The 16,355-nt window shown below is 44.2% G+C and overlaps 1 protein-coding gene across 2 annotated transcripts in view; it reads left to right on the forward strand.

The window, feature by feature from the left end:
• The window catches only part of LOC131938655 (protein fuzzy homolog), a 49,910-nt gene that overhangs the window by 10,827 nt on the left and 22,728 nt on the right, over positions 1-16,355 (forward strand). For both annotated transcript variants that reach the window (XM_059296774.1, XM_059296775.1), the window contains exons 3-4: positions 3,672-3,793; positions 4,719-4,875. In XM_059296774.1, the coding sequence (XP_059152757.1) occupies positions 3,672-3,793; positions 4,719-4,875 (279 nt within the window). The remainder of the gene's footprint in view (positions 1-3,671; positions 3,794-4,718; positions 4,876-16,355) is intronic.

Raw genomic sequence — 16,355 nt, forward strand, 5'->3', positions numbered from 1 at the left:
ACACAGTGGTAGACTGGTGAGCGTGGCTACATGACAAGATGTCCTACAACAAAAGGGCCCCAATCAGATGGCCCCCGACAAAAATCACTTGTCTCACCACAGCGGGCCATGACCATCTGTTAAACTCTGAAACTGTGTAAAAACATTGTATAATAACCGCCGTCTTATCGAGCCCCTCCAAATATTTGCCGTGTACCGCGACCCCCAGTGTGAGAACCCGTGACCCACCAGGCCAGGGATCAAAGGTCGCCTTAACATTGAATGCTAAGCTATAAATCTACCATCACGTGGGCATTGGCTGGCCGGCAGCGTAAAGATATGCGAGTCAATATTGGCAGGGGTCTCGGAGACTGCGGCCAAAAACGGATGTCAGTTCTTTCAATAAATATCTAAAAATGACTTGTGTCCCCGGCCCTCACCTGAACAGATAGGGCAGGAATCCCCAGCGTCCCGTGTGAAATGGATAGGTTCTACCAGTCTTTCTGGCCAAGTACGACTGTAAATATATTGCTGTTTGTTATGTCTACCAGTCTTTCTGGCCAAGTACGACTGTAAATATATTGCTGTTTGTTATGTCTACCAGTCTTTCTGGCCAAGTACGACTGTAAATATATTGCTGTTTGTTATGTCTACCAGTCTTTCTGGCCAAGTACGACTGTAAATATATTGCTGTTTGTTATGTCTACCAGTCTTTCTGGCCAAGTACGACTGTAAATATATTGCTGTTTGTTATGTCTACCAGTCTTTCTGGCCAAGTACGACTGTAAATATATTGCTGTTTGTTATGTCTACCAGTCTTTCTGGCCAAGTACGACTGTAAATATATTGCTGTTTGTTATGTCTACCAGTCTTTCTGGCCAAGTACGACTGTAAATATATTGCTGTTTGTTATGTCTACCAGTCTTTCTGGCCAAGTACGACTGTAAATATATTGCTGTTTGTTATGTCTACCAGTCTTTCTGGCCAAGTACGACTGTAAATATATTGCTGTTTGTTATGTCTACCAGTCTTTCTGGCCAAGTACGACTGTAAATATATTGCTGTTTGTTATGTCTACCAGTCTTTCTGGCCAAGTACGACTGTAAATATATTGCTGTTTGTTATGTCTACCAGTCTTTCTGGCCAAGTACGACTGTAAATATATTGCTGTTTGTTATGTGTGGGAGTGTGTGGGTGGAGAGGTGTGGGAGGAGAGGGGTGGGGGGGTTAGTCTTGTTTGAAATGTACTTTTGTGTTTCTCTGGACACTTGGGTTAAGGGAAGCTGGACAAACACAGATGTGTCGCTGATTGCGGTTTTGTTAATTAATTTGTTAATTAATATGTTTTACTGTTAGGGTGATGACCACGAGATATACAATGCCGAGAGACACAGAACAATCATTAAGATACATGCGTTTAAAAAAAAGCTTTATTTAAAAAGTAAAAAACCTTCTAGATCATTATGTTGGATATGACAGATGAAGTAGAGTTTATCTGTTTAATATCAATAACCAACAGTTGCATAGTTTGACCAGACCTTTGTTAGCAAATTTTCGCCCAAAAAGATTTCATCAACTAAAATTTAGCGAGACAACGAAAAAGTACTACCTGGTACCATATAACGGAAAAGAAAGGAGTTAATAAAAAAGATAAGCTAGTCAGTGGACGAGGCTTTGTTGTGTCCTTGGCTTCTAGTAACTTGACCAGCGTGGCCTGACCTTGGGTTAGACGTACCCATTGATGACCACTGACAGTCGCCCTGGTACATCTCTCTTTTGTCCCCGCCGGTATTGTTGTCCACTGGCCAGCGACCCTGAGCCTGCCCCATTGTGGGGGACACCCGAGCCGACGCTGACTGTTATAAGAAATTATGCCTGCCCGACGTCCCTCAATGGGATGGGTGAGAGAAAAAAAGAAGAAAGTGTAAAGATATGAATGGAAGCGGCGATAACTGGAATACATTAAAACGCACGTCAAAATAGGGGCGATAATTCAGGCGAGAGGGGAGACAATGCTGGGAAAGATGTAAATTTGAAGGCTGGGCTGTAGAGAGGCGAGGGTGAGGGGATTGACTGGCCGGACAATAGCCCAGGAATTAGCTGTGAAGTGGTTTGACAATAGATAGGTCATCGCTTGTCTCACGTGGTGATACCTGACCAGGTGGGGGAGGGGGGGGGGGCATCTTCCCAGCCACTGATACCAACGTGGATTCATTCATCAACTCTTCAGGGTAGACCTTTCCATTTTTTTTTGTTTGCTTAAAAAATAAGGGGCTCAAAAAAGAATTGATTGAATGGTTGGTTTACGTTTTTGACTTGAATGGTTGGTTTACATTTGACTTGGATGGGTAGGTTGTGGACAGCCGGGTGTGGCCGTGAGGTGGTCTCAGGGGTCAGCTCGTCTACCTGGTCACGGGGCAGCTGCTGCTGTAGAGGGGGTGCTGGTCAACAACCCTCCCCCTCATCCTTCAACCCTCAACTCTTGATAGTGGCATGTCGTCAAGTGTGAGGTGTACATTTTGGGGTGGGGGAGGTTTTATCTCTTAGGTGACGAGATAAGTGGTGGGGAGAGTAGATGTGGGGGTGGGCTTTGGGGGGGTATGGTGGGCTTAAGAGAGGTGGACTGAAGGGATCAGGTTGGCGTTAGAGAAGTAGGCTTTGGGGGGATAAGGGGGACTTGCAGAGGTGGGTTTTTGATGTGGGTATTAGGGGATCAGGTGGGCTTTGAGGAGGAAGGCTTTAAATGGATCAGGTTGGTTTGGATAGGTGGGCTTTGGAGGGAGAATCAGGTGGGCTTGGAGGGTCTGGGTGGTTGTGGAGTCAGGGTACGTCACTGGATGTGAGGAGGGGCTAAATGGGAGGCGTCGGCTGGCTGTTGTGTGGGAGGTGAGGACCTAATGAGCCTGAACATAGTGAATGTCTGTGATGTATGCAAGTGTTTAGTCTATCCTAAATACATAGGGAACACAAATTGACAGCTTTAGCCCATCATAATTCGTAGACTCTGGGCACGGATTAGCCAAACATTCCATTGCTCATTAACTGCTGTGGTTAATCACATGTTTGTAGTATGGATTGTATTGAGGCATGGTATTCAGTCCTGTACATTTATATCAATACAAAATTCTCAGCATATTAATTTTTTTTCAATATCGAAGACATGGTTAACACAAAGCAAACCATCGAACCCACATTTAACCCATCGAACCCACATCGAACCAACACCTAACCCATCCCATATACTTGTGTCATTACTTGTGAAGTGTTCCTTAAATTGACCAGTTTCAAACTGTACGTTTGCCTGTCTTGTAGAACCATCCCTATAAGCATGTCACCATCCATGTAAGCATGTTACAATCCCTGTAAGCATGTCACCATCCCTGTAAGCAAGTCACCATCCATGTAAGCATGTCACCGTCCCTGTAAGCATGTCACCATCACTGTAAACATGTCACCATCCATGTTAGCATGTCACCATGTAAGCATGTCACCATGTCACCATCCCTGTAAGCAAGTCACCATCCATGTAAGCATGTCACCATGTAAGCATGTCACCATCACTGTAAACATGTCACCATCCACGTAAGCATGTCACCATATAATCATGTCACCATCCATGTTACCATATAATCATGTCACCATGTAAGCGTGTCACCATCCATGTCACCTTGTCACCATCCCTCTATCCCCAGCTGCCCTTCCCTGTGATTGGCTCCCTCAATGCCGTCCACATGTTTGCCGCCAACCACGACGCCGTCCTACAGTCCACCACAACAGACGACGCCAGAATCGTCTGGAAAGATTTCCACAACAGGTAAGTCTCGCGTCACTTCCGGCTACGTCACGGCAACTCTACTTCTCCCCAAGCACACCTGGATTCCTCCACGCCATCTAAACGCCTACGCATCTCGTCTGCTATTGTAGTCGACGGTATGTGGAACAAAAGTTGAGTTAGCCTTCACATTGCCAGGTTTTTTTTTTGAGCCTCCAACCTGGCCAGATGCCATCTAATTTCTCCCCAACAGACCTAGATTTACACAATGAAAAGGAAGTCAATGGAGAATGATGGGACTTCCTGTTGATTATTTCACATGTTTATCTCCCCTTCCACAGTATCTAGTTAGCTCCCCTTTTCGACCGAACTTGTCTATAGCGGAGATCATCTGACCACGCCCCTTATTTGTCAGAAATGAGGTCAAACGCTCAGATTTAAGCCTCATTGTGTCAGGTGGTAGTGAGTCCAAGTAGCCCCACACCGGCTACCCTACCCTGGTTCAATGGTCAGGCATTTTAGCAGCAGCATCAGTAGAGTTTTTTTTGTTACACTAGGCAGATGGTCTCAACACAATAGATTGCTATTAGATTTTAAAAGATTTTAAATTAATTAAAATCTCATTAATTTATTCACGCGTATGTGTTTATGTACAGACCTATGCAATATATATATATATATATATATATATATATATATATATATATATATATATATATATATATATATATATATATATATATATATATATATATATATATATCCCCCTACTATAAACTCTATTGACTAAAGCAGATTCATTAGACTTGTTTGTGTGTATGCATTAATCCTTGTTTGTGTGTGTGCATTAATCCCTGTGTGTCTGACCTTGGTACCATTAATCCCTGTTTGTCTGACCTTGGTACCATTAATCCCTGTGTGTCTGACCTTGGTACCATTAATCCCTGTTTGTCTGACCCTGATCCAGCCTGGTCCTGATTGCTGTGGTCAGCCGGGACAGTGCAGCAGACGACGTCCACGTGGGCCGTCTGCTGGAGAACGTCTTCCACTCTCTGGTGCTGCTGTACGGCCTGGAGGAGCTGGTCAACATCAAGAACGTCGAGAGGTTCAAGAAGGAGATACGGGTACGTGCTGGTCAGTCTTCGTCGTGGTCAGTCTTCGGCCTGTCAGTCTTCGGTTTGTCAGTCTTTGGTCTGTCAGTCTTCGGTCTGTCAGTCTTAGGCCTGTCAGTCTTCGGCCGGTCAGTCTTCGGTCTGTCAGTCTTCGGCCTCTCAGTCTTCGGCCTCTCAGTCTTCGGCCTCTCAGTCTTCGGCCTGTCAGTCTTAGGCCTGTCAGTGACTGGACCTTACGGGACGAAGATTTACGTTATATTAGTTTACACCAGTCAGGTGCTACTAAATAGAACAAAAACCTACAAAACAAAATAACAGAATAGAATCAAATGGAACAAAACAAAGCTCATTGAAACACAAAGAATACAACCGAGCACTTAAACTCTCTTTTCTAGGGTGCAAAGCTCTGCATCATGCTTTAACCCCACCACCATCTATCTTTGCCCATCTGAGTTCTACCTTTTATCTGCTGGCATTGAGGTTACTTGTTTGTAAGGTTTGGATAGCTTGGTGTTAACCAGCTTTCATGTGACTTTGTCGAGACCGAATGGAGGCTGGTGTGCTGTGACCGTTGATTGAATCCCCCCCCACAATTTGATGTGCTGTGACCGTTGATTGAATCCCCCCCCCCACAATTTGATGTGCTGTGACCGTTGATTGGAGCCCCCCCCCCACAATTTGGTGTGCTGTGACCGTTGATTGAATCCCCCCCCCCCCCCCACAATTTGATGTGCTGTGACCGTTGATTGAATCCCCCCCCCCCCCCCACAATTTGATGTGCTGTGACCGTTGATTGGAGCCCCCCCCCCCACACACAATTTGGTGTGCTGTGAACGTTGATTGGAGCCCCCCCCCCCACAATTTGGTGTGCTGTGACCGTTGATTGAATCCCCCCCCCCCCCCCACAATTTGATGTGCTGTGATGGTTGATTGAATCCCCCCCCCCCCCACAATTTGATGTGCTGTGACCGTTGATTTGAGCCCCCCCCTCCCCCACACACACAATTTGGTGTGCTGTGACCGTTGATTTGAGCCCCCCCCTCCCCCCCCCCCACAATTTGTTGTGCTGTGACCGTTGATTGAATCCCCCACACAATTTGACGTGCTGTGACCGTTGATTGAATCCCCCCACAATTTGATGTGCTGTGAACGTTGATTGGAGCCCCCCCCCCCCCCCCCCCCACAATTGGATGTGCTGTGACCGTTGATTGCAAGCCCCCACACAATGCGTCTCTCTTTTGTTTCCCGGCCCTTTGTGTCTCGGCCATTTGTTCTCGTGTTGACACAAGGATAAATAGTTGAGTTGCTCTTTCGCCCAGCGCCCTGTGTCGCGATCATGTTAGTATACAACAGGGATAAGCCATCGCCTCTCTTCCGGCCGCCATCTTGGGAAGTTGGCCAAGCTCTGCAAAGATCGAACCGTGGAAAAACCAACAAATCTGTTGACATGAGGTGGTAGGAGGGGGAGGAGGGGGACTCAGGAGGGGGTTTATTTGAAAGGAAACTGCTGCAGCAGAATGTAGACTTCATACCTAACTGCTTGTTTAGCCTCTGTATCCAACGACCTTGCTGAAAAAACGCGCCATAGTGGCGTTTGTTTGTCTCTTCCCTGCCCCCCCCCTCCCCCCACCCCCTCAGGATATGTAAGACGGCCCTGGGAACGGGACATACAGAAATGTCTCTTGTAGGAAAAATTAACGTGGAGTATTTGGTCAGAAATTCACACACTGAAACAAAGAACAAATCCTGTCGTCCTGTTTGAGGTGGGGGTGGGGGGGGGGGGGGTGTCCAGCGTCGGAGCGGCTGTACGGTGTTTGAGCTGCGTCACAGTTTTTAGCTGGACAACTTAGCCAGGTTTTTCTAACCTACGCCCGTGTTGTTTGCTGGTCAACAGCCCCCATGTTGCTACATTCGTCTGCTTCATGTCCCAGCCATTGCCTGCCTAGTGTAGACCTAGCCTCGGTGACTGCTCCCCCTTGGCTTATATCTTTTGATGAAATAATCGGAGTTGTGTCTCTTGTCGCAGATGGAGGCTAAAGTGCTGTTTGATCTGACCAGTAAGAAAATCTATATTCAGAGGCGTAGCGAGGGGGGGGGGGGACGGGGGGGGGTGCGGACAGCACCGGGTGACACCATTTAGGGGGGTGACACCAAGGCAAAAAAATATCAAAATATATTGAGAAAAATGATAATTCCACTTAATTAAGTGATTAATTCGAGTGTTAAATAGTCTTTTAAGAGGTGCAAATCGAAATTTTGACAGGGGGGGGGGTGCAAATCGAAAGTTTGAGGGACGGGGGGTGCATATCGAAAATTGAAAGTTTGTCCCTGGGAAAGGTCGCTACGCCTCTGGGGGGTGGGTGACACCATTAAGTGCCGCACCGGGTGACACCCGACCTCGCTACGCCACTGTCTATATTTAGCCTTGATGTTGAACCCAAAAGTTCACTGAGATCAAGACCCACCCCTAACCCGGGAGACCCAACATTTGAACGTTAGGAACTTTTGTACATATATCATTTTATAATCTTTATTAAACAAATCACTTTTAATTCAGAAATCAATTTTAATGTACCTTACATTCATTATTATGAAAATTATGTCTTAAAAATCTAGTAATATAAAAAAGAAAACTATATTCTGAAAAAAAATAATTTTCGGTCGATAAGGTTTTACATTTGAAATTTATAACCATTATTATTTATTATTGTTCAAATGTGACAAGCCAAAATCATATAAAATGTGAAGTAGCATGTATGCCCTATACGCATGTAGGCCCTATACGGTCTATTTAAAAGACTCAGTACATCTTCTTCCAACTATATTTCCCACTTGAACGAGATATGAATTCCAGATATTTTTTCCATCCTTGACATCCAAACTCATCCTTGGGCAAATGTTGATTTTATCCTGCCATACTCTGATGGAAATTTATCAAGTGCAGGGGCTAGTGCTTTTTACTGTACGCTCGTGTTTCTCTCCCCTTGGATAAGTATATTTATAACTCCAGCTCGCTGTTTGAATATTGGTTCCGTCCCTTTATTGACCAATAAACTGTGGTCCATTAATTTACCGCCACGATCAAATATAAGACCTACAAGGTAAACAGAGGTCAGCCTGGGCGGGAAAATTCTTGTTTAATTTTTTTTTCTAGAATAGCTTGAGGTAAGTTCGCTGGTCAGCTAGCCTTTAGTTCAGTGGGTTATATATTCAGTTATATGATTTTACCAGTTGACCAGTTACTGCACGGTTACTGCACGGTTACTGCAGGGTTACTGCAGGCGTGGACCATACAACCTTCTTGTGCGCTCGTATCATGTTTTGTCTGTATGTCTCCTGTCTGTATGTTCCCTTGTCTATATGTCTCCTGTCCTGCCTATATGTCTCCTGTCTGTATGTCTCATGTCTTGTCTATATGTTTCCTGTCTTGTCTATATGTCTCATGTCTTGTCTATATGTCTCCTGTCCTGTCTATATGTCTCGTGTCTTGTCTATATGGCTCCTGTCTTGTCTATATGTCTCGTGTCTTGTCTGTATGTCTCCTGTCTGTATGTCTCCTTTCTGTATGTCTCCTGTCTGTATGTCTCCTGTCTGTATGTCTCCTGTCTTGTCTCTATGTCTCCTGTCCTGCCTATATGTCCCATCTTGCTGATATTGTCCTGACCTCCTAGCCTACCATACAACATAACGTATCCGATTCCAACGTTTTCATTTCTCGACTGTGCAAATAAAAGAAAATATAAATAGAGTCTGAAATCTAAAATCTATGGAATCTATTGAATCTATCTTAGCACAACACAGGATCTGCGCAAACATCTGTTGTTTATTTACTTGAGCTGGGTATCTGTGATATATTTCTTTGAGAACATATCAAATAATCTTTTCGAGAAATTCGTGTAGGCAGCAGGATTAAGCAACAATAATGGAGTTTTGTGTTGATCTCTGCTATATAATGGGGGTAGGAGATGACCAATCTTTCAACATCCACACCACAAAATGACCAATCTATCAACATCCACACCACGAAATGGCCAATCTATCAACATCCACACCACAAAATGGCCAATTTATCAACAACACCACAAAATGACCAATCTATCAACAACACCACAAAATGACCAATTTAACAACAACACCACAAAATGACCAATCTATCAACAACACCACAAAATGACCAATCTTATCAACAACACCACAAAATGACCAATTTAACAACAACACCACAAAATGACCAATCTATCAACAACACCACAAAATGACCAATCTATCAACAACACCACAAAATGACCAATTTAACAACAACACCACAAAATGACCAATCTATCAACAACCCCACCACAAAATGACCAATCTGTCAACACTCACACCACGAAATGACCAATTTACCAACAACCCCACCACAAAATGACCAATTTATCAACAACCCCACCACAAAATGACCAATTTATCAACAACCCCACCACGAAATGACCAATCTATCAACAACCCCACCACAAAATGACCAATCTATCAACAACATCACCACGAAATGACCAATCTATCAACTAACAGACCACAGAATGACCAATTTATCAACAACCTCACCACGAAATGACCAATCTATCAACAATCCCACCACGAAATGACCAATCTATCAACAACAACACCACGAAATGACCAATTTATCAACAATCTCACAACGAATTGACCAATCTATCAACAACCTCACAACGAAATGACCAATCTATCAACAATCCCACCACGAAATGACCAATCTATCAACAATCCCACCACGAAATGACCAATCTATCAACAACATCACCTCGAAATGACCAATCTATCAACTAACAGACCACAGAATGACCAATTTATCAACATCCACACCACGAAATGACCAATCTATCAACAACCCCACCACGAAATGACCAATCTATCAACAATCCCACCACGAAATGACCAATCTATCAACAATCCCACCACGAAATGACCAATCTATCAACAACATCACCTCGAAATGACCAATCTATCAACTAACAGACCACAGAATGACCAATTTATCAACATCCACACCACGAAATGACCAATCTATCAACAACCCCACCACGAAATGACCAATCTATCAACAATCCCTGCAAATAATCACACCAGGGCACTGGTTAAAACAGACAACTCCCAACAAGTAGATTCGATAGAGTTCTGTCCCCTGGCTTGGCACCAGTGGATTACTGTGATAGATATGCCGTGTTACAGCGACCCCTGGTGGCCTGGCTGGCTGGCTGGCTGGCTGTGAAACAGTGCTGGTCTCTGTAGTACATCTCCTTCAGTCTCACACATCACACACACCACACACATCTCACACATCACGGTACAATATGTATCATAGCGTCTCACGTTAGCACAAACTGGCTTTATATGTGACCTTCAGATTCATGACTTAAACTTTGTCACATACTGTTTTCACCAAGGCCACGCCACATATTATATCACATCGCCACTCATCTAGAATATACATGTACACCCATACATCGCACATATACATCTGACACAGACGGCATATCTTTTCACTCTCTCCACACACACACACATACTCCTCACAAACCTCACAAGTCTCACACCTCACATATACCACCACATCCACATCCACACACCTACACCTCACAACTCGCACATCCTCCTCTTTCATCTACCCACATCACACATCCACCCCACACCCCACACATTTACCCACATACCCCATATCCACCCCACACATCTACCCACACAACACCCACACACCCCACACACTCCACACATCCAATCACAAAACACACACACACCTAACACATCTACCAACTTGCAGCCCGCTGCGCATGTAAATAGAACCCTATACTTTGATAAATTGAATAGAAATAATATTCATTTCCGCCCCGCCCCTCCCTCCCCGCCGCGTCAGCCCACCCCCCTAGTAGCAGGATCCAATGGGCTGCCCTAACATTGTTTATAGTATAATGTGAGTTGATAGATTGTTCAACTGATTCAAACCTCCCAGATTACAGCCGATCGATATTTCAAGATAGTCTTTCTAACAGTTTTATTCCCGGGGGACTCGCGCAGACAGTCGATAAACTCGTGTCATAACCCCCCCCCCCCCCGGCCCACGGTCTTACCCCACCGTCGCTGATGGCACTCCAGAACTGACCTATTTCATCTTATATTACCCGGCGTATCTTGGGGGGAGCAGGTGAAGTGTCGGGTGGCCGAGGAAGTGATGGAGGGGGCGGGGCCGAGGGGTGGGGCTTAGAGTCAGTTCTACTCAACATCCGGCTTTATGGCGTGTTTATTTGAGTAGCTCGCACGCTCCCAGCGTTATTGCAGTTACATACATTACAAGTCGTTCTGAAAACTTGGTCATTTTAAATTTATACAAGTCAAAGTGAAAAGATGGTCGTTTGAATGTGTAGAAATTCAGATCATCTTTAATGCGACTAATGAAAGGTTGATCAGTTGTAAACACAATGTTTATTCAGTATACTGGTCTAATAGGTGATGGCTTAATATTTTTGGTCAGTTATAAACACGATGTTTGTTCAATGTCCTGGTCTAATAGGTGATGGCTTAATATTTTTGGTCAGTTGTAAACACGATGTTTATTCAATGTCCTGGTCCTGTAGGATAATTTTTGGTCAGTTGTAAACACAATGTTTGTTCAATATCCTGGTCCCGTAAGTTCCGTTGATAATATGACCGAAGGTGTGGTTTTAAAAATAGTTTTTATATGTGCACGATTGTGTCATTAATTAATGTTTTTGTATACATTTCTAGCAACATGCATCTACCTAAAGCAGACTTTAGATACACATATCTACCAGCATGCTTCAGACTTTAGATACACATTTCTACCAACATGCTTCAGACTTTAGATACACATTTCTACCAACATGCTTCAGACTGTAGATACACATTTCTACCAACATGCACCCAGGTAAAGCAGACTTTAGATGATAATTTCTACCAACATGCTTCAGACTTTAGATACACATTTCTACCAACATGCACCCAGGTAAAGCAGACTTTAGATAAACATTTCTACCAACATGCACAGGCAAATCAGACTTTAGATAATCATTTCTACCAACATGCTTCAGACTGTAGATACACATTTCTACCAACATGCACCCAGGTAAAGCAGACTTTAGATTCACATTTCTTTGAATTTTCACCCCTTAAATTGTCCCCACCAACTTGAAAGTAAAATTGTGCGCCATTTTCTTGGCATCAGTCGAACGGTCCGACAAGCAACTTCCTGACGGGTTAGGTCAGTAGGCAAATGTACTCACCTGATTGTGGCTACATAAGATGGCACGTGGGTTAGGTCAGTAGGCAAATGTACTCACCTGATTGTGGCTACATAAGATGGACCTTGTGGATTAGGTCATTAGGCAAATGTACTCACCTGATTGTGGCTACATAAGGTGGACCAACTTGTGGGTTAGGTCAGTAGGCAAATGTACTCACCTGATTGTGGCTACATAAGATGGACCTTGTGGGTTAGGTCAGTAGGCAAATGTACTCACCTGATTGTGGCTACATAAGATGGACCTTGTGGGTTAGGTCAGTAGGCAAATGTACTCACCTGATTGTGGCTACATAAGATGGACCAACTTGTGGGTTAGGTCAGTAGGCAAATGTACTCACCTGATTGTGGCTACATAAGATGGACCAACTTGTGGGTTAGGTCAGTAGGCAAATGTACTCACCTGATTGTGGCTACATAAGATGGACCAACTTGTGGGTTAGGTCAGTAGGCAAATGTACTCACCTGATTGTGGCTACATAAGATGGACCAACTTGTGGGTTAGGTCAGTAGGCAAATGTACTCACCTGATTGTGGCTACATAAGATGGACCAACTTGTGGGTTAGGTCAGTAGGCAAATGTACTCACCTGATTGTGGCTACATAAGATGGCACTTTGTTAGGTCAGTAGGCAAATGTAATCACCTGATTGTGGCTACATAAGATGGACCAACTTGTGGGTTAGGTCAGTAGGCAAATGTACTCACACGTATTTTGTATGGGCTTTACTGTCTGTGTAGTCAGTTCCCTATGGGCTGTCAGACCTTACGATCTCTATATTACCCACAGTTTACTCAAGGAATCGGTCGAGATATGTTAAGGTAAAAATCGTGTCGTTACATTTATACATTTCAACACGACTCGACCAAAGAGTTGACTGATGTAAGTAAAGATTCCCTTTCAAACCTGACGGTCTATGGCGCAAGTGAAGTAGAGTTCACTTGTTTCTGTGACCTCGGCATATGAAGAGATAGTGTGGTCAGCACTATGCCCAGCCGCCTTTACTTTCCCTAACGTGAGTTAGGTACCCATCAGAGTTGGGTGGACTCAGTTCGGTCTACTGACTTGAACTCGGATTCGAATTCGAGACTTACGGGTTAGCAGTCCAGCTCTCTACCTCTAGACCACTCCGTCCCTTTGGCTGATGTAGATATCTGATAATATTTGAACCCGACTCTACCAAAAAGTTTGGCTGATGTAGATATCTGAAAATATTTCAACCCGACTCTACCAAAAAGTTTGGCTGATGTAGATATCTGAAAATATTTCAACCCGACTCTTCCAAAAAGTTTGGCTGATGTAGATATCTGATAATATTTGAACCCACTCTACCAAAAAGTTTGGCTGATGTAGATATCTGATAATATTTGAACCCACTCTACCAAAAAATTGGCTGATGTAGATATCTGATAATATTTGAACCCACTCTACCAAAAAGTTTGGCTGATGTAGATATCTGAGGTCTAGAAGGAGCACGCCGGACCTGGACTCACCGTTTTGTGTTCATCACCCGCCTGGTGCGTGATGGTGCTAGGGCCGGGGACAATAAAGGGCGGGGTGGGACGTGACATATGGTGTAGACGCCAGCTGATCACACCGCTATTGTAATCGATTGGTGTTCAAGCCATCGATAGATCGTCGCGGCTACACCTACTCGATGTGACGTCATTGACGGCTTGGGTGTCGGTGTTTCACCTACCGTTATCGATTACATCCACCCGCAGTTCGATCACTTGATTCCATGGCTAGATGGTCCAGGTAACGACCATGGCTAGATGGTCCAGGTAACGACCTTGGCTAGATGGTCCAGGTAACGACCATGTCTAGATGGTCCAGGTAACGACCATGGCTAGATGGTCCAGGTAACGACCTTGGCTAGATGGTCCAGGTAACAGTTGACCATGGCTAGATGGTCCAGGTAACAGTTGACCTTGGCTAGATAGTCCAGGTAACGACCATGGCTAGATGGTCCAGGTAACAGTTGACCTTGGCTAGATGGTCCATGTAACAGTTGACCTTGGCTAGATAGTTCAGGTAAAAGTTGACCATGGCTAGATGGTCCAGGTAACAGTGAACTATAACGAGATGGTCTGTGTAAGATCTCTTTTTTCTGATATTTAAATGTGGTCATAATACCGTTGTCTGTTCAAACAAATCGGCATAATAAAATGCCGGTTAAAACAAGCCGGCACAGTACAGGTGCCGGCTCATACAAGCCGGCCACTAAGAGCCTAAATTGGCACTTAAAGAAACGGTACTGAGAAATGGCGTTATGTCGTGTTTTCTCTTGGCCACAGATGTGTGGTTTGTGTTGTCATGTCAAGACTTATTGTGTTGCCTGCCATTTAGTATTTAAATTGTGTTAGTCTTTAGTCCCTTGGGAGTCAGTCAATGCTACAAGTAGGTTGTCGCACGAGGGATGACTGACTCTGCGTCATTAGTGTTTTGTCTGAATTACTCTGCGTCCTTAGTGATGTCTGACTGACGCTGCGTCATGTGTGGTGTAACACTGACGCTACACCTCTGTGATTTGACTGACGCATCTAAATCAATCTCTACAAAAAAAAATAATTAAAAAAAAATCACCCCGTAATATCGTTTCAAATTTCCAATAAGTCAGCGAGTAGAACAGTAGATTTAATTTTCTAATCCCCCAAATATTTAATTCGTTGGTGGTAATCAAGACAGTTTGCCAGTGAAACTAATTATTTATGCATGCTTTCATTTCCTACCCGGTAGCCACACAAGCACATTGGAGTCACACCAAAAAAATTGATACACACGGTGGGAAGATGCAGGGTGCGCACGTTCTTTGCCTAGGCTGTATTGGTATAGAAAGTTAATTAATTTCTTAATGAGTTGCAGAAAGCGTGGGTGTAAATACAGATGTGGCTTAATGATGATGTTGTTGAGTGTTGTGCGAGGGCTTAGACGTCTGCTTAAGTCAACAGCCAATCGTCTGCCGAATGCTGCGCCCAGCTGATTCGTCTTTCAATCATCGCCGGACGTGAAACAAAACATGTAGAATTACCTAGGATCGATAACTCTATTCAAACGAATGCATAGAACAGAGTGATGGCTCATAAGACAGAGGTAGAACACTAAACTTGAAAGATAAAACTCCCTTGAAAAATTGTGTTTTTAAAGGGGAGGTAAGGATGAACTGCAAAGGGAGACAAGTGTGATCAGTGTTGAGAAAATAATAATTGCGGCAGGCCTGGTTTGAATATCAGCATAAATTGTAGGAACATGACAAGGCAGCGGCCCGATTTATGCTGAATATGTCGGCGTTTTCATTAAAGTCCTTATTTACTTTGGCAGCTGAGCAAATGAGTGGCTTTGGCGCGGGAGATCTAGGGGGATATACTAATATTGATTGGGGAAATCTAACGCGCGGGGGTCGGGCATTACCATGGAGACAAAACGTCCGACTTGGTAGCCCAGGACTACCGTGGGACAAGAAGTTTGAGGGTGGGGCTGGCGTCACACAACTAGCGGGGGTAGGAGGTGAGTCTGCTTGCAAAGGGGAGGGGGGTTAACTCCTCGCAGAGAGAGGGAGGGGTTAGGCGTACTCACTAGGAAATTATTCCTCTTGCAGGCGTTCTCTTTGGGGTGTCTACATCTCTACATTAGACGAGATTACTTGTAGTGGAAAGGGGGGGGGGGGGGTTGTCGCTATTCTGTCAGCAATATGTGGACGCCATCAACCTTTCCGTTCTGGGCATGGGGACTCTATTGTCTCAGGTCCTGAGGGTTAATCAGTTCGGGTTATGTACTGTTACTTGCTGTACATAAGTCCCTTTTACTGGCTGTACTTAAGTCAATTCTACTGGCTGTACATATATATATATATATATATATATATATATATATATATATATATATATATATATATATATATATATATATATGTATATATATATATGTATATCCGTTGGCACATGTGTATATTTATATATTCTCCCGTTCTTGCCATGGGTCCATCTTTCACAACGACCTCAGCATACAGAGGTAAAATGTGATAAGCACTCTTCCCAACCGCTCTAGTTCTCCAGTGTGTTATGGGTACCCAAAAGAGCTGGGTGGACTCATGCACGTCATCGAGGCTCGGGCCTGGGATCTGAACTCGAGACTTTGGGTCCTGAGTGGTATCATCTGACCACGCCGTTCCTTATGTCAG

The sequence above is a fragment of the Physella acuta genome, unplaced genomic scaffold, assembly GCF_028476545.2.
Source record: "Physella acuta isolate Inbredline_101_S28 unplaced genomic scaffold, ASM2847654v3 ptg000254l, whole genome shotgun sequence".
In the NCBI taxonomy this organism is placed as follows: Eukaryota; Metazoa; Mollusca; class Gastropoda; family Physidae; genus Physella; species Physella acuta.